At 39.3% G+C, this 18499-nt stretch overlaps 1 protein-coding gene across 4 annotated transcripts in view; it reads right to left on the bottom strand.

The window, feature by feature from the left end:
• Positions 1-282: 282 nt before the first annotated feature.
• LOC101423139 (zinc finger protein 677-like) overlaps positions 283-18499 on the bottom strand; it is a 78547-nt gene continuing 60330 nt past the window's right edge. For 2 of the 4 annotated variants that reach the window (XM_071209424.1, XM_071209423.1), the window contains exons 2-5: positions 18264-18350; positions 17389-17515; positions 16502-16567; positions 283-4870 (exon numbers count right to left, since the gene is read on the bottom strand). In XM_071209424.1, coding sequence (XP_071065525.1) covers positions 2814-4870; positions 16502-16567; positions 17389-17515; positions 18264-18278 — 2265 coding nt within the window. In that variant the 5' untranslated portion in view covers positions 18279-18350 and the 3' untranslated portion in view covers positions 283-2813. The remainder of the gene's footprint in view (positions 4871-16501; positions 16568-17388; positions 17516-18263; positions 18351-18499) is intronic. The other 2 variants (XM_071209425.1, XM_071209427.1) reach the window with 2 other exon arrangements.

Raw genomic sequence — 18499 nt, forward strand, 5'->3', positions numbered from 1 at the left:
TACGGTATTTCATAATTTTACATCATTCTGGTTCTTTCATGAACTAAACATGTTCTTTCCTCATATTTATAGAAGACCTTCTTTGTATTTGCCATTGCCATACGTGCATTTTCAAGTCACAAGTCTCGAAACAATCTTTTGATTTCTGAATCTAAATTTTTCACTGCAGTAACACAAGAAATATATATACGTACATGTGTATATAAGGGGTTTTACTAGATGTCTTATAACATAATGTATAGTGCCATAATCACAAATTGAGATTTTTAGTCTTTGAGAAACTGCTTTTCTAGTAAAATTGTTTATTATGTACTTCCACACAATTTTTACGGTGTAAAAATACTTCAGGAAATTTACCCAAACAATATTTCACAAGCACTTTCATTGTACTGAACGAAGAGTCCTAGCTATGCAACAGGAAAAGATAGAGAGCAAGTTATAAGCAAGAGTAAAAGTGGTTTTTCCCAACTATGGAGCCAGGAACTTCAACAGTAAAGATTCAGTGTGGTACTAAAAAGTCTAATGCCTACTTTTTGATGTTGATTACTGACAGCTTTTAAGCCTCCCTTCTCCAGTTCAGCCACACATCTGGGCAAGCTGGTAACTGTAGAGCTCTCCTCCTTTGGCACAAGCAGGAATAGCAAACCAATGACGGGTATTCTCATCTCAGGCCAAAGCTCAGGCCCTCAGGACTAAAAACAGCTCAAGCCAGTCTCCTTTCCCTGATCTCTGAAGTCATTTTTGGAACAGCTTGGGAAGCCTGCTCTGCTCTCTCCAGAAAGCCTCATTATGTAATATTCTCAATCACCTTTTACATGTGCAATTGTCTCAATATCCAAATCAAAATTTTGAAACCAATTTTGTGTTTGTGAGATGGTTAAAGGTACAAATTAACAAAAATTATTTTGGGGTGAATATGTGAAGTTCTATGATTATCTACAAGAAAATATTTCCCCTTTATTGTGAATGCTCATTCATAAAGGGAAACCCATGAAATCCTTTCACATTAATGAGGGCTCCAAGCAGGAAAAAGTGTTTTCTTTATTCTTGAAATTTTCTCTAATTTCCTAATCTAATATGCTTAATATATTTTTCACCTCAGGAAGTCAAGGTCAGTGCAAGCCATGGATCTCATTTAAGAAAAAATTGGGTATGTGGAGGTACAATCATATGGTACATATATATAGATAATAATGCATGTTTTGGAAGGGCAGTCAGAAAATGCAATGCTAGGGTATTTTAATCACAGTCACATAAATATCCAAGGGATTGATACAGAGAGAATAACTCAAGTGCAAACTATAAAAATATATTCCCCAAATTGTATGATATTTGATTCCACACCAGAAAGGAATTGTTAAGACTGCCATTCAAGCTTGGGAGCCTACTGGGGTATCGTTAATGTTTGTTATAAAGTACTGTAATGAGGTAGGGAAGGCTTGAGTTGATAGAAACGGATTCATTCAGTTATTAAAAATCATTAAATTGTATGAATTGGAATGAGAATATTCATATATTCAAAACAAAATGGTACCAAATGCATGTGGAATGGTGATTAAATGTGAATCCTATATATGCCACTGTATTCTGCTTGAAACTTTGCTCTTTTTTTAGCTAACAAGATTAATACTCATTTTTCATTAATCTTTGACATGTAACAGCTATCTCCTTTCAAAAGAGAGTGACCATCACTTCCCCTGATATCTCCATGGCATAAAGTCACTAATAACTTATTCTGATCACATGAAAACCTCAACCTTCTAATGTCCTGGCCTGCTCTGTCTCATGGTCAGCTAGGAGAGGAATCCTTTCTGATAATCCAGTGGCCCAATGAGGTACACCAAATATGTAGAGGAGGACCCTGAACACAATAACTATGACGGTGTAGACCACAGTTTTACATATATCCACTACCATTGCCCATGATCCTATTTATTATTCACATCCACACAATACTGCATCCTAAGAGCCAGTGCCCTTGTTCATCCAGGGAACACAGATCCAAATGAACTCCACTAATGGGGTACGTGCTTTCATTTTACTGCTCTTACTATAGACCTTCATGGTGACACAGGGCTGTGATGAAAACATAACATCAACCGATTTCAAACCTCAGGATGGAAGTCATCAGTAGTAATAGTGTTTTCAAGAAACCTCAGATATGTTTCATAAATAAGAAATTTTACCTTTCCACAGATTTCCTTGCATTAGTGACACCTCTAATCTCAAGTATTTTATTTTATTTTTTAAAGATTTATTTATTTATTTCTCTCCCCTTCCCCCCAGTCCCGGTTGTCTGTTCTCTTTGTCTATTTGCTGCATCTTCTTCTTTGTCCGCTTCTGCTGTTGTCAGCGGCAGGGGAATCTGTGTTTCTTTTGTTGCGTCATCTTGTTGTGTCAGCTCTCTGTGTGTGTGGCACCATTCCTGGGCAGGCTGTACTTTCTTTCGTGCTAGGCGGCTCTCCTTACAGGGCGCACTCCTTGCACGTGGGCTCTCCTATACGGGGAACACCCCTGCGTGGCATGGCACTCCTTGCGCACATCAGCACTGTGCATGGGCCAGCTCCCCACGGGTCAAGGAGGCCTGGGGTTTGAACTGCGGACCTCCCATGTGGTAGACAGATGCCCTAACGACTGGGCCAAGTTCACTTCCCTCAAGTATTTTAAATGATTTTGACTTTCACTGTGCAGAATTTAACATCTGAGGTTGACTAATATTCAAGAAGGACTACTCAGTTCTCTTTAGCAGGAATTTCCTGATGGACAGTCCATTGTGAGAACAGGTTATGTGATTTACCACACTAACTACATTTCTAAGGCTTATCTCTGGTATGAATACTTTGGTGAATCCTAAAGTCAGACCACTGCCTAAAGGCTGTGCCACATTCAATACATTTGTAGGCTTTCTCTCCAGTATGATTTCTTTCATGATCCCAAAGGTGTGAACGTTTGATAAAAGCTTTACTGCACACATTACATTTGTGTGGCTTCTCTCCAGGATGTATATTCTGATGTCTAGTGAGGCTTGAGGACTGCTTAAAGGCTTTGCCACATTCATTACATTTGTAAGGTTTCTCTCCAGTGTGAATTCTCATATGGATTGTAAGGTTTGAATTTTGACTAAAGGCCTTGCCACATATATTACATTTATATGGTTTCTCTCCAGTATGGATTCTCTGATGTCGAATAAGGCGTGAACACCAGCTAAAGTATTTACCACATTCATTACATTTATACAGTTTCTCTCTATTATGAATTCTCTGATGATCCCCAAGGTTAGAGCTTTCGATAAAAACATTATGTGTATTAGATTCAAAGTGTTTCTTTCCAGAATGTACTTTGTTATGTCTATTCAGGTGTGCAAATTGGGTGTAAGTTTTACCACATTCATTACATTTGTAAGGTTTCTCCCCAATATGATTCCTCTTATGTTTATTAAGGCTTGAACGCACAGTAAAAGCTTTGCTACATTCATTACATTTGTAAGGTTTCTCCCCAGTATGAATTCTCTGATGTTCTACAAGACTTGAACTTCTTATAAAAGCCTTACCACACTCATTACATTTGTGTGGTTTTTCTCCAGTATGAATTCTCTGATGTTTCACAAGGCCTGAAGTATGGATAAACATCTTGCCACACACATTACATTTGTGTGGCTTTTCTCCAGGATGTGTATTCTGATGCTTAGAAAGGTGTGAGCACTGCTTAAAGGCTTTGCCACATTCTTTACATTTGTAAGGTTTCTCTCCAGTGTGAATTCTTTGGTGGATCTTGAGGCCAGACCATTGCCTAAAGGCCTTGCCACATCCAGCACATTTGTAAGGTTTCTCTCCAGTATGAATTCTTTCATGATCCCAAAGGTATGAACGTTTGGTAAAAGCTTTACCACATTCATTACATTTGTAAGGTTTCTCTCCGGTATGAATTCTCTTATGACGCCAAAGGTCTGAACATTTGATAAAAGCCTTACCACAGTCATTACATTTGTGTGGTTTCTCTCCGGTATGAATTCTCCAATGACTTGATAGGTTTGAATTTTGACTAAATGCCTTGCCACATACATTACATTTATATGGTTTCTCTCCGGAGTGGATTCTTTGATGTCTTGTCAGGTTTGAGAACTGGTTAAAGGCTCTGCCACACTCCTTACATTTGTAAGGTCTTTGCTCAGAATGAATTCTCTGATGATTAGCAAGTACTGAGTACTGGCTAAAAGTCTTCCCACATTCATTACATCTGTAAGGTTTTTCTTTAATGTGAGTTTTCCGCTGTTGTGCAAGCAATGAATGATGCATGAAAATGTCCCCATATGTTTTGCAAATGTTAGTTTTGACACTAGCAGGAAATCTTTGAAGTGGTGAAACTGAGAAACAATTTTTGATAGACTTTCCAACTTGATTACATTCATATATTTTCTCTCCAGTTTGAAGTCTCTGCATTTCAGCCAGATGCGTTTGAAATCCAAGTCTATTTTCAAAACATTTGACATACTTGTTTCCTGCATAGCCTATACTATTTTTTGGCTTCAATGAATTCTTTAAAAATAGCTTCTCATATTTAAAATATTGATATGTACTTTTTCTAATAAAAACACTCTGCTTTAGTGGGAAATTATTACAGAATTTGATATGTTGCTGATTTTTTCTACAAATGAGATTTTTATTTTGGGTCCTAGGCACTACTTTGCAATTTCTTTTGCCATATGCCTGCTGACTCTCAAATTCATGCATTTCTTTCCAGACTTCCCTGAAGTCAAAATCTTCAATGCCATGGCTTTCATGGTTTTCTGCTATCACTGGTTGGTAAAATTCTCCCATATTAATGTCCTCTTTTGGGAATAATTCCTTGATTGCACATTTAGGAGAGATACCTGAAAGATAAAAAAGACCACAATCTTCCTATTAATTAAGTGGAAAATGAATATTTTATATTGCAAAACATAGTATTACACCAAAAGTGATATAGTCAACAGAATAAACTTCTTGATCATGGTCTTCAAATGTTTAGCAACAGAGAGAGACAATGATCCTTCAATAGAGGGTGATTATATGTAATTCAATTTGTTTTAAGGGAAGCCTAGTTTCAAAGAACTTATGACCAAACCACTCACACCATGTAAATTTAGTAATATGCCCTGAAAAAAAGGAGTTATTTTTCCACTGCCATCTCAAAGCACATACCATTGGCAATAGACATATTGGTGTCTGATATCTGTAGAAAGACAGATATTTTATTATTGTATATTCACTGCATAATAGCTATAACACAAACAAATACTAAAACGCAGCACTATGTAATGTAATGTTAAATAATACACAAAAAACATCTAATAACAACATAAATAAATGGGAATTCAGAATTGCAAAACTAAAATGGTAACAGGAAAATCAGGAAGAAATTAATAAAAACCACTGTAAGAATAACAAAATATTTTCTGAATAGCTGTTATAAAAGTAACATCATCCGTGCAGTATCTTGCAATATTAACAGTTAGAGCATTACAATTATATTCCACAATAGATCGAGGAAACCCATCATCTACAAGTCATAATAAAAACTAATAAATAATACATTTTAATAACCCAAGCTAAATACAACAGACAAATAATAAGTAACCACAATTATATTAAATTACAGTCTGTGAAATTTAAGGCATTCTTCCTGCAGAACAAAAGAAAGGACTTACATGTCAGAAGGAACAAAAAATATTAGAATTGGAAAATATGTTGAAAAATCACTGCTAAAAAATATCAATCATGGATAAAAGCAAAGTATTATAAAGATTAAGAATTGGGGGAAGATGATACCAAAGAAATTGGCAGAGTAGGAAACTCTTAAAAGAACATCCGAGGGAGGGCAGGGCAAGATGGTGGTTGAGTGAGTGTACCTGGTGGTCTCTCCTGCAGAGAAGGGGCTGGGCAGCGTTGGAGATTCTTCGGGACCAGGCTGTTTCAGGATTTTGCAGGGCAGGAGGTGTCTAGACATCGATTTCATGGGAAGGTGACAGAGAAAATTCATGTGGAGGATAAAATTGGGGCTCTCTACACCGAGTTGGGGGCTGCACACTGGACGCTCCCCCCGGGGGCGGGTGGAGCCGCGGTACCAGTGCTGCAGTGGCAATTCCTAGAGGCTTTGTGGTACTGGGGAGTTCGTGAGCCCTGAGCAGGCTATTGGGGGGCTGACAGGGCAGGAGGCCTTCGCAAACCAATTTGGTGTGACGGTAGGGAGCTTTTTGCGAGGCAGGGAAATTTTTGATTTCTGACACGAATAATAGCGCTTCCGGCTGGAGCCCCGCCCCCGAGGCCGGCTGCTGATCTGCGGTGGCCTTGGATGGCTCGCAGTAAGGAGATGTGGCCGGGAGGCTCTTTCGGGGGATTGCAGGGTGGGAGGCGTCTGGAAGCCGATTAGGGGAATCTTTTGCGAGGAGTGGGATTTTTGGTTTCGGACACTGATACAGCGCTTCCGGCTAGAGCCCCGCCCCCTAGGCCTGGCTGCAGATCTGCAGCGTTCTTAAATTGGCTGCAATATAGAGGCGTCCCCAACTGGCTGTTTCGGGGGCTTGCAGGGCAGGAGGTGTCCTGAAGTTCAACTGGTGATACAGCCACAGAAGAGACCCTAGAGGGAGGGGGAATTGCGGGTTTTGGACACATAGGTCAGAGTTTACGGATGTGACCTCTCCCATAGGGCTGGCACCCAGCCCTATGGATCCCTGAAGGCTGTGTTGCACTGCGGTGCTCCCAGGCTCCCTGTTAACTGGATTTGAGGTCGCCAGGTCTTTGTCCCCTAAACCCTGGTGGCCCACACCCCAGAGACTCACACCTCTTGAGTCTACAATATCACAGACTTTCCATCCCTGAATCCACCACACCCTGAGGCCCATCTGAGATCCCTGACTGTCCTAGCCCTCAACATTTGCGTTTTTTTTTATTTTAATTTTTTATCTTTTATTTTTTATTGTCCTGGTTGCTAATATTGCATTATATCCTAGTTTTTTCTCCCATTGTATCCCCCAAGGTCTTTTTTTTTTTCATTTATTTAGGGTTTTTTTGTTGTTGCTGTTGTAGGTGTTCTATATCTTCTTTTCTTTTCCTTACTTGTTCCCCTCCCTTTTCTTTACCCAACCCCCTTTTTCTTTCTTTCTTCTCTTTTTTTTTCTCTCTTTTCCCTTGTCCCTCGTTTTCTTCTTATTTTATTTTATCTTAATTATACAATAGGTGCTGCAGGGAACATCTCACATTTGCTGGGTTTCCTCATCCTCCGTTGCCTCATTTCTGTGTGAATTGATTTTCGCTATCTACACTATCCCCTTTCCCCTACATCTTGATATCCCACATCATCTACTGTCTCTCCTATATTCCACCTCCCTTTCTTTGATCCCCAAAGTGTCTAACTCTTAATTTCTAATACTTTGTTTTGTTTTCTGTCTGTTATCCACTCTTGAAACTATTGCCTTTCTTTTCTCTTTCCCTCTCTCACAAAAACAATAGCTTTTTAATTCATACCATATTCCTCCCATATTCAGTCGACTACCTCATTATAGGTACTCTACTTACTGCTATAACTCTACACAACTTACATGAATCTAATATCCATCCTCCAGATCTCATATTGTTGCTCTGTTAACATTTATTACCACTAGTACTTTACACATTTTCCTTTCTTACACAATTGCCTTTCCCTGGCCCTAATACTCTCCTTCAAAATGAACTCAGCCAGCAATAAGAAATTAGAATAAGAAGAACAAAGTGACAAAGAGAAGATATAACACTTACGCAAAAACAACAGCTAATTAATCCCCAAGACTAGACAAAGAAGCTAAGGAACTGATTAAACCCGTCAAGATAAAATGATGACTACACAGCAAGAAAATCTACAAATCAAACCAGTAATCAGGAAAACATGACTGAATCCATTGAACAAACTAAAAACCAGGAAGGGGAGCAGAACTTCGCACAAGTAATTAAAGATCTCAGAACATATATCACAGACAAATTTAATGAAGTAAAGGAAGAGGTTAACAATATGAAGACAAAACTTGGAGGGGAAATTGCAGACATACACAAAAAGATAACAGATATGATGGAAATGAACACCACAGTTCAAGAAATCAAAAATACACTCACAGCAAATAGCAGCAGATTAGAAGAGGCAGAGGAGAATATTAGCGATGTGGAAGACAGTACATCTGAAATCAAACAGATAGTAGAATTGATGGATAAAAAGATAGAAAAAATCCAGTTAGGACTTAGGGACCTGAATGACAATGCAAAATGCACAAACATACGTATTATAGGCATCCCAGAAGGAGAAGAGAAGGGAAAGGAATCAGAAGGAGTGTTGCAGGAAATAATGGATGAAACCTTCCCAAATCTACTTAAAGACACAGATGTACATATCCAAGAAGCACAGTGCACCCCAATCGTCATAAACCCCAACAGGCCCACCCCAGGACATATACTTGTCAAATTATCCAATGCTCAAGACAAAGAAAATTCTAAAAGCAGCAAGAGAAAAGAAAACCATCACATACAAGGGAAGCTCCATAAGATTAAGTGCTGATTTCTCATCTGAAGCCATGGAGGCAAGAAGGCTGTGGTATGATATAGTCAAGGTACTAAAAGAAAAAAATTTCCAACCAACAATACTCTATCCAGCTAAACTAGCATTCAAAAATGATGAAGAGCTCAAAATATTCACAGATAAACAGAAATTGAAAGAGTATGCCAACAAGAAATCTCCCCTTCAAGAAATTCTAAAGGGAGTTCTGTAGGAAGAAAGGAAAAAACAGGAGAGGCAGAGTTGGAGGAGAATGTAAGAGCAACAGAAAAGACAAAAAGAGAAGGAAAAAAAAAAAAACCAATATGACAAACACAAATCCAATCAAAATATGGCTAACATAAATAATTCCTTGAAAGTACTAACACTGAATGTCAAAGGATTAAACTCACCTATCAAAAGATTCAGACTGGGACACTGGATAAGGAAATATGACCCATCTATATGCTGTCTACAAGAGACACATCTTAGACCTAGAGATTCATGGAGGCTGAAAGTGAATGGTTGGAAAACAATCTTACAAGCAAACAATAACCCAAAAAAGGCAGGAGTAGCTATATTAATATCAGACAAAATAGACTTTAAATGTGAAACAATTCTGAGAGACAAAGAAGGATACTACATATTAGTGAAAGGGACAATCTCTCAAGAAGAACGAACAATCATAAATATTTATGATCCTAACAAGGGCACCTCTAAATACGTGAGGCAAACGCTGGACAAACAAAGTGAAAAAACAGATGCCTCTACAATTATAGAGGGGGATTTTAATACACCACTATCAATGCTGGACAGAAAATCTCAAAAGAGAATCATAAAGAAAAAAAGTATTTGAACAGTATATTAGAGGAGCTGGATCTAAATGACATTACAGATCATTATACCCGAATACAGCAGGATATCCATTTTTCTCAAGTGCACATGGATCATTCTCCAAGATAGACCATATGCTAGGCCACAAAGAAAGGCTTAATGAATTCAGAAAGATCGAAAACATACAAAAAAATATCTCTGACCACAGTGGAGTGAAGCTGGAAATCTGCAAGGGCCAGAGGCCCAGATTTCACACCAAGATATGGAAATTAAACAGCACACTCTTAGAAAAACAGTGGGTCAAAAAGGAAATCTCAAAAGAAATCAATGACCACATTGAAACAAATGATAATGATAACACAGCATACCAAAAGTTACAGGATGCAGCAAAAGAAGTACTGAGAGGGAAATGAATAGCCATAAATTCATACATCAAAAAAGAAGAGTAAAAATTGAAGAACTAATTGCACATTAGGAGGCATTAGAAAAAAAACAACAAAGTAATCCCACAGGAAGAAGAAGGAAGGAAATAACAAAGATAAGAGCAGAACTAAATGAAATAGAAAATAAGAAAGCACTTGAAAAGATAAATAAGACCAAGAGCTGGTTGTTTGAGAAGATCAATGAAATTGACAAACCTTGAGTGAGACTAACAAAGAAAAAAGGAGAGAAGATGCAAATAGCCAAAATAAGAAATGAGAAAGGAGATAACACCACTGACCCCACAGAAATAAAGACTATCATAAGAGGATACTTTGAAAAACTATATTCCAACAAAATTGACAATTCAGAGGAAATGGACAAATTCCTAGAAACACATAAGTAGCCTATATTGACGAAGGAAGAAATTGAAGATCTCAACAAACCAATCACAAGTAAAGAGATAGAATCAGTCATTAAAAACCTCCCAACTAAGAAGAGCCCAGGGCGAGACGGCTTCACAGGTGAATTCTACAAAACATTCCGGAAAGAACTAACACCAATCCTGCTGAAACTCTTCAAAAAAATCGAAACAGAAGGAACATTGCCTAACTCCTTCTATGATACCAACATTACCCTAGTACCAAAGCCAAACAAAGACACCACAAGAAAGGAAAACTACAGACCAATTTCTCTAATGAACCTAGATGCAAAAATACTTAACAAAATACTTGCTAATCGTATTCAACAACACATTAAATGAATTATACACCACGACCAAGTATGATTCATTCCAGGTATGCAAGGATGGTTCAACATAAGAAAATCAATCAATGTAATACACCATATAAACAGATTGAAGGAAAAAATCACAATTATATCTATAGATGCAGAAAAAGCATTTGACAAAATACAGCATCCTTTCTTGATAAAAATACTCCAAAAGATCGGAATACAAGGAAATTTTTTGAACATGATAAAGAGTATATATGAAAAACCATAGCCAACATCATTTATAATGGAGAAATCCTAAAATCCTTCCCTCTAAAGTCAGGAACAAGACAAGGATGCCCACTCTCTCCCCTTCTATTTAACATTGTCTTAGAAGTACTTGCTCGAGCACTGAGGCAAGAACCAGATACAAAAGGCATTCAAATTGGAAAGGAAGAAGTCAAAATTTCATTAATTGCAGATGACATGATCCTATACATAGAAAACCCTGAGAGGTCTACAACAAAGCTTCTAGAACTCATAAATGAGTTTAGTAAAGTTGCAGGTTATAAGATGAATGCGCAAAAATCAGTAGCATTTCTGTACACCAATAATGAGCAAGATCAGGAGGAAATCAAGAAACAAATACCATTCACAATAGTAAATTAAAAAATCAAATATTTAGGAATAAATTTAACTAAAGAGGTAAAAAACTTATACACCAAGAACTATACAAGACCATTCAAGGAAATCAAAGAAGACCTAAATAAATGGAAGAATATTCCCTGTTCATGGATTGGAAGACTAATTATTAAGATGTCTATCCTACCAAAACTGATCTACACATTCAATGCAATCCCAATAAAAATCAACACAGCCTTCTTTAAGGAACTAGAAAAACTAGGAAATTTATTTGGAAAGGAAAGAGGCCCTGAATAGCCAAAGACGTATTGAAAAAGAAAAACGAAATTTGAGGAATCAGACTACCGGACTTCAAAACATACTACAAAGCTACAGTAGTGAAAACAGCCCGGTATTGGCATAAGGAGAGACACACAGACTAATGGAATCGAATTGAGAGGTCTGATATAGAACCTCATATATATAGCCATATAATATTTGATAAAGCCACCAAACCCTCTCAACGGGGAGAGAATGGCCTATTCAACAAATAGTGCCTGGAGAACTGGATAGCCATATGTAGAAAAATGAAAGAGGATTACCATCTCACACCTTATACAAAGATCATCTCAAGATGGAACACAGACCTAAATATAAGAGCCAAGACCATAAAGACCTTGGAAAGCAGTGTAGGGAAACATCTATAAGACCTTGTAATAGGAAATGGCTTCGTGAACATCACACCAAAAGCACGAGTAGCAAAAGAACAAATAGATAAATGGGACTTCCTCAAAATTAAAGCCTTCTGCACATCAAAGGAGTTTGTCAAGAAAGTAAAAAGGGAACCTACACAATGGGAGAAAATATTTGGCAACCATATATCCGATAAGAGACTTATAACTTGCATATATAAAGAACTCCTATATCTTGAAAATAAAAAGATAAACAACCCATTTAAAAAATGGGAAAAAGATTTAAAGACACTTCTCCCAAGAAGAAATACAAATGGCTAAAAAGCACATGAAAAAATGCTCCAAATCTCTAGCTATCAGGGAAATGCAAATCAAAACTACAATGAGATACCATCTTACTCCCATAAGATTGGCAGCTATGAAAAAAACAGAAGACTACAAATGCTGGAGAGGATGTGAAGAAATGGGAACACTCATCTACTGCTGGTGGGAATGCAGAAGCATCCAACCATTCTGGAGGACAGTTTGGCGGTTTCTCAAAAAACTAACCATAGATTTGCAATATGACCCAGCAATGGAATTGCATATATATCCAGCAGAACTGAAGGCAGAGACACAAACCAATGTATGCACACCAATGTTCATAGCAGCATTGTTCATTATCGCCAAAAATTGGAATTGACCCAAATGCCCATCAACAGATGAGTGGATCAATAAAATGTGGTATATACATACAAGGGAATACTACTCGGCTTTAAGAACAAATACACTACAAACACACGTGATAACATGGATGAATCTTGAGAACCTTATGTTGAGTGAAGCAACCAAGGCATTGAAGGACAAATACTACATGACCTCAATGATATGAAATAAGCAAGCTGCCTCAGAGAGCTAGAGACTGGAAGATAGGTTTACAGGAAATCGGGGGGTAAAGGAAGGATGTAAGCTGACATCTATGAGTGAAATCTATGGGTGAAATCTATGATAAGCTGGAGGTAAGTATGTGTACAAGGAAGCGATAAAATGGGGGCATAGGGTTACCTTTGGGTGGGGCTTTGGGGATTTGAGGAGGGCTAGGGATGGGCGGATGGGTAATATTGCCCAAGAAATTGGGGGGAGGGTGGGGCAACGCACGAACATAGGAGATTGTCAGGTGTTGGTTGAGAGTATAATGCTGAGAAAACCTTTTCAAAATATAATTAGGAATGTTACCTGTTTAAGATACTCAAAGGGGTAACCAGACGCAGGACAGACTCCTAGGGAATATCTGAATGCTCATTTTGCCAGAGTGGGTTATACCATTGGGTAGAGACCCATATACTGAGAGTGAAGGTAGACCCACAACTTGGGGAGGACTAATACCATCAAATAGAGGGAACTGTATCCCTCAAGAGAAATGGTGGCTCCCAGGGCATTAGGTCAGTTGAGCAAGTCAAGCCCTCAACACTGTTGCAAGTATCTCTGAACATGGCTCCTCAAGAAATGAAGATTGACTGTCACTGTGGGCCTCAAGGGGAGGGGGAAATAGATATTGAATAGATGGAACCAAAGTAAATGTGAGGGCAAAAGAAGTGTTTCACAAGAGTCCACAAGGATGGATATAAAACATGTAATATTACACCAAAAACATATAGGGGATGACAGACTAATAATGTAAACCATAATGTAAAACATAGGATAACTAAAAAATTTAGAAAACTGTATATCCTAAAGTATAAACCACAATGTAAACACAAATATTACCTTGTTTGAAAGCTATTGTCTCAATATCTGTACATCAGTTTCAGGAAATATGATATCAATAAGTTAAAAGATTATCGCTGTGGAAGGGATCTTGTACATGGGAAGCAGGCACTCAACCCACTGAGATACATCTGCTCCCCAATAAAGTTTTTGTGTTTGTGTGGCTGTAAGAACTTTATTTTTTCTTTTTTCAGGAGGTACTGGGGATTGAACCCAGGAACCCAGGATCTTGTGGAAGGCAAAAGGTTTTATAATGGATATGTGGGAGTACTGTATATTGTATATATGAATTACTGTGAACTAAGGCTCTTGTGAAGAGAAGCTCAATAATTAGGGAAAAAAGAAAAGAAAAAGATAGGATGTAGAATTTTTCCAAATCAATATGTATTCTATATCTAACCTTTAAACTCATCGCTATAGTCCACTTTACTATTAAGGGAAAATGACATTATATTGGGCTTCACTTTTCAGGAAGTTTTGGATCACAGACTGGTTCAACAATGGCAGCAGAGGAATACTGGTATGGGTTGTTATTGACAGGGGATATATGGTTGACAGGGAGTTATACAGGGCATGTGTCCAGGGTGCATGGAAATGTTTGGATATACTCATAGTGGAAACAATTAAAAACAACAGCTGGGGGGGTACTGGGTTCCTGGCTGGAGGGGGGGCTCTGTCATGGTCCCTAGGGGAGCAGCAGCAGTCCCCCAGGTGCAACGGCAAAGACCAGGAAGGAATGAGGGTCCAACAGTGACCCCCTGATACTAATGACTATGCTTGTGAGCCTATACACCTGAAATAAGAACAAGGCCTAGAGCAGCACTGTGCCTAAGAGTTCCCTCCTGACAGCCTCCGTGTTACTCAAATGTGGCCAGTCTAAAAGCTAAACTCAGCATGTAAATGCAATGCCTTCCCCCCACCATGGGACATGACACCCGGGGATGAGCCTCCCTGGCACCGAGGGATCACTACCAAGTACCAGCTGATGACGTAACTAGAAAATGACCTTGAATTAAAGGTTCAGCGCGGACCAGCAGAATATCCCTGTCTACATATAATAACAGGAGTTAAAAATGCTGTTTGACCTAAAGTAAGGGGGAAATGGAAAGGACAAATGAGTTTATATGGCTATGAGTCTCTAAAAAAGAGTCTGGAGGTTGTCAGCAGGATTGCCCTTATGCACACCTGAGCAGAGTCTCAGAGACAGATAAAGTAGATACAACCCCAGGTATTGGTTCTTTTGAGGGCTAAAGAGACCCACAGGTTCTATCGTCATGGCAGATGGAGTTCACTGCCATGTCAGTTGGCCCTTCTTTGGAGCTGGTGTTTCTGCGTGATGGAGCTGGACTCAGATGGGATCTCTTTTCACAAGCCTTTCATGCTACTTTACTGGAACTGTAGTTGGTGCTGGGGTTTAATATATATCTAGGGGATTTGAATCTCTGGATTGACAATATGATAGCCAGGCCCTGAGCCTCAACAGACTTCAGCTCCTACACTCTGATTTATTGGACTTACCCCACTCAGCTAATACGGAGTTGAAGAATGTCAACCACCACACCATGGAGCCTAGAGTGCCTACAACTGAAAGCAGGAGGATTGCATCCAGTATCCATGTGGAATCTAAGCCCCCTCTTGACATAGATGTGGAATGGACACAACCAAGCCAAGGTCCACAGGAAGGAGGAATACAGTAAGGATTAGAGTGGACTTACTGATATTCTATTCATGAACTATTGTGGTTAATAATCGAGAGAATGTGGCATTGGTATGTAAAAAGTGGCCATGGTGGTTGCTGGGTGCGGGGAATGGGAGGAAGAGATGAGATGTGGAGGCATTTTCGGGACTTGGAGTTGTCCTGAGTGGTGTTGCAGGGACAATTGCCAGACATTGTATGTCCTCCCATGGCCCACTGGATGGAACGTGGGAGAGTGTGGGCTATGGTGTGGACCACAGGCCATGGGGTGCAGCGATGCCCAGACATGTACTACCAGATGCAATGGATGTGTCATGATGATGGGGGAGAGTGTTACTGTGGGGGGAGTGGTGGGTTGGGGGCAGTGCGGGTGAATGGGGACCTCATATTTTTTAATGTAATATTTTTAAAAAAATGAATAAATAAAATAAAATTTAAAAAAAGAACATCCCACTCAAAACACTGTAAATGAAGAGGCAAAAACTAGCAGAATCAATTTTATCACAACTCTGGAAACTAATCAAAGGTAAACAGAAATCATGTGAACACATAATCAAGAAAAAGGCAACTGAATCTCAAGAAGAGAGATTTGAAGTGATTTAACATACCCTGGCTCCATCCTATGCTCCCCTAATCAGCAGTGGTCTTGAAGATAGCAGCGCACATTTCCAGTAAAAGTATCAAATCCAGGGAGCAGGTGAACCTTATTCTCAAAGAACTGCAGATTTTTCTTCTTTTTTACCTGTCTGATGGCTGATGGTTCCCTGAAGGAAAAGCTCAAAGAGCTTGCCTTTATTTTGCACAATTCAAAACTCTTCCACAGCAGATGAACTAAGGAGGGAGGGGTTGGGGGGACTGCCCAACACTTAAATTTAAAGGCAGATGTATTAGCTACTGACGTGTGGCACAAGGGATTAATTGGGGTAAACAACAGACATACTGAAAAATCTGAGAAGAAAGGTGGACCTTGAGAATATGATGTTAAAGAAAGAAGCCAGTCACAAAAGACTATATACTGTATGATTCCATTCATAAGAAATGTCCCAAATAGGAAAACTGACAGAGACAGAAAGTAGATTAGTGGCTGTTTAGAACTGGATGGGATGGGGAGAAATGAGGATGACAGTTGAAGGGTAAAGGGCTTCTTTTTGAGGTGATGTAAATATCTGTGAATATTGATAATATGACACCCAGGCCCAGAGCCTCAACAGACTTCAGCTCTTACACTTTGATTTACTGGACTTACCCCACTCAGCTAACATGGAGTTGAAGAAGGTCAACCACCACACCATGGAGCCTAGAGTGTCTACAACTGAAAGCAGGAGGAGTGCATTCAGTATCCATGTGGAATCTAAGCCCCCACTTGACATAGATGTGCAATGGACACAACCAATCCAATGTCCACAGAGAAAATGTGGAATGGGTGTGGGAAGGGTAGCCATGGTGGCTGCTGGGTTTGGGGAATGGGAGGAAGAGATGAGATGTGGAGGCGTTTTCGGGATGTGGAGTTGTCCTGGGTGGTGCTTCACGGACAATTACGGGACATTGTAGATCCCCCCAGGGCCCACTGGATGGAACGTGGGAGAGTGTGGGCTATGATGTGGACCATTGACTATGGGGTGCAGTGATGCTCAGAGATGTACTTACCAGGTGCAATGGATGTGTCACGATGATGGGAGAGAGTGTTGCTGTGGGGGGGTGGGGGGTGGGGGCAGTGGGGTTGAATGGGACCTCATATTTTTTTAATGTAATTTTTAAAAATAAATAAATAATAATAATAAAAAAAAGAATACAACTAAAATTTTAAAAAAAATATCTGTAAATATACTAAAAACCACTGAAGGGTACACTTTAAATGAGTAAGTTGTATATTATGTGAATTACATCTCAATAAAGTTGTTAAGAAAAATGTTTGACATAAGATTTTGTGCTGTCAGGTCCTTAGAACCACCACTAATCTGGTGTGAAGTGTGTGGTTAAAGCCCAGATGCTTTAGTATTACACTTTCATTTCTGAAATCAACACAACTTAATCATAGTTAAAAGCAAATCTGAGGATCCCAAGTGACTCATAAGGGAAAAGGCAAAAATACCCAAGGGCACCTCCTGACTTCTGGAAGGAAGTTATCCTCACCCAGGGAGACCAGGTTCTTGTAGTTCTCCAACGTCACGTCCCTGTACAAAGCCCTCTGCTCAGGGTCCAGGCATTCCCATTCCTCCTGAGAGAATTCTATGGCCACATCCTGGAATGTCAACAGTCCCTGAAATGAAAGCACATTTCACCAAGAGGCCATGGGGAGAGTTGTCACAATGCCAGAAAATGAGAGGTGTTAAGGATCAACTCAACTATGTGCATGTTTCGACAGATTCACGTAAGATAATTCTGAGCACAATATATATCCCCAATTTTGTTTCATCATACTTTTCCATCTTTTGGAGCGGGTGTAGCTCAGTGGTTAAGCAACCCATCAAAGGATATAAAATACACACTATAGCACTGTGGATTTCAAATTTTTGATGATAAAAGAAACGTACAAGCTAAAAATATCCAACACATGGTCCCTGTGATGGTTAGGCTATTGTGTCAACTCAGACAGGTAATTGTGCCCGGTTGTTTGGTCAAGCACTGAGCTAACTGTAATACAAGTGAATTTATGGACTTTAGTCACCACTGATTTTACTGCAGTAGTAAATCGTAGACAGCTGGTTATAGTTACATCAGTCAGGGAGATTGCCATCAGCAAGAGTGATGCATAATCCAATCAGTTGAATGCCTTAAAAGGGGAAGTGATTCCAGCATTGAGAATTTCCCAGCTTGTCTTTGGACAGCCAACATTTCCCAGAACTCATTAAGAATCTTCACCGGACTTTCATTGTAGCCCCTGGTTGCAGCCTGCCTGCAGAACCTGGACTTGTGCATCCCCACAGCTGCATGAGAGACTCTTTTAATATTATAGAATTGACAGATATCTCTTGCTGATTCTGTTTCAACCAGAAACAGACATTTACCTGGAAAAGAGACATTCCTGACACTTTTTTCTCAGTTAAGCTCTCCAGTCTTCTTTCTCAGGCAAGATCAGTCTCGACAAGTCAATCCTGAGTATTAAAAATATGCTGTTTAATGCTTAGATTCAACATGCCCCATTCCTGTGCCATAACCACACATTTAGGAAGGACCTCAAAATGGGGAAAAAGATGGTCCTCCACTGTCCACTGCAGCTGGAGGGATTCAAAGGCAATGAAGG

Source organism: Dasypus novemcinctus, chromosome 18, assembly GCF_030445035.2.
Source record: "Dasypus novemcinctus isolate mDasNov1 chromosome 18, mDasNov1.1.hap2, whole genome shotgun sequence".
Taxonomy (NCBI): domain Eukaryota; kingdom Metazoa; phylum Chordata; class Mammalia; order Cingulata; family Dasypodidae; genus Dasypus; species Dasypus novemcinctus.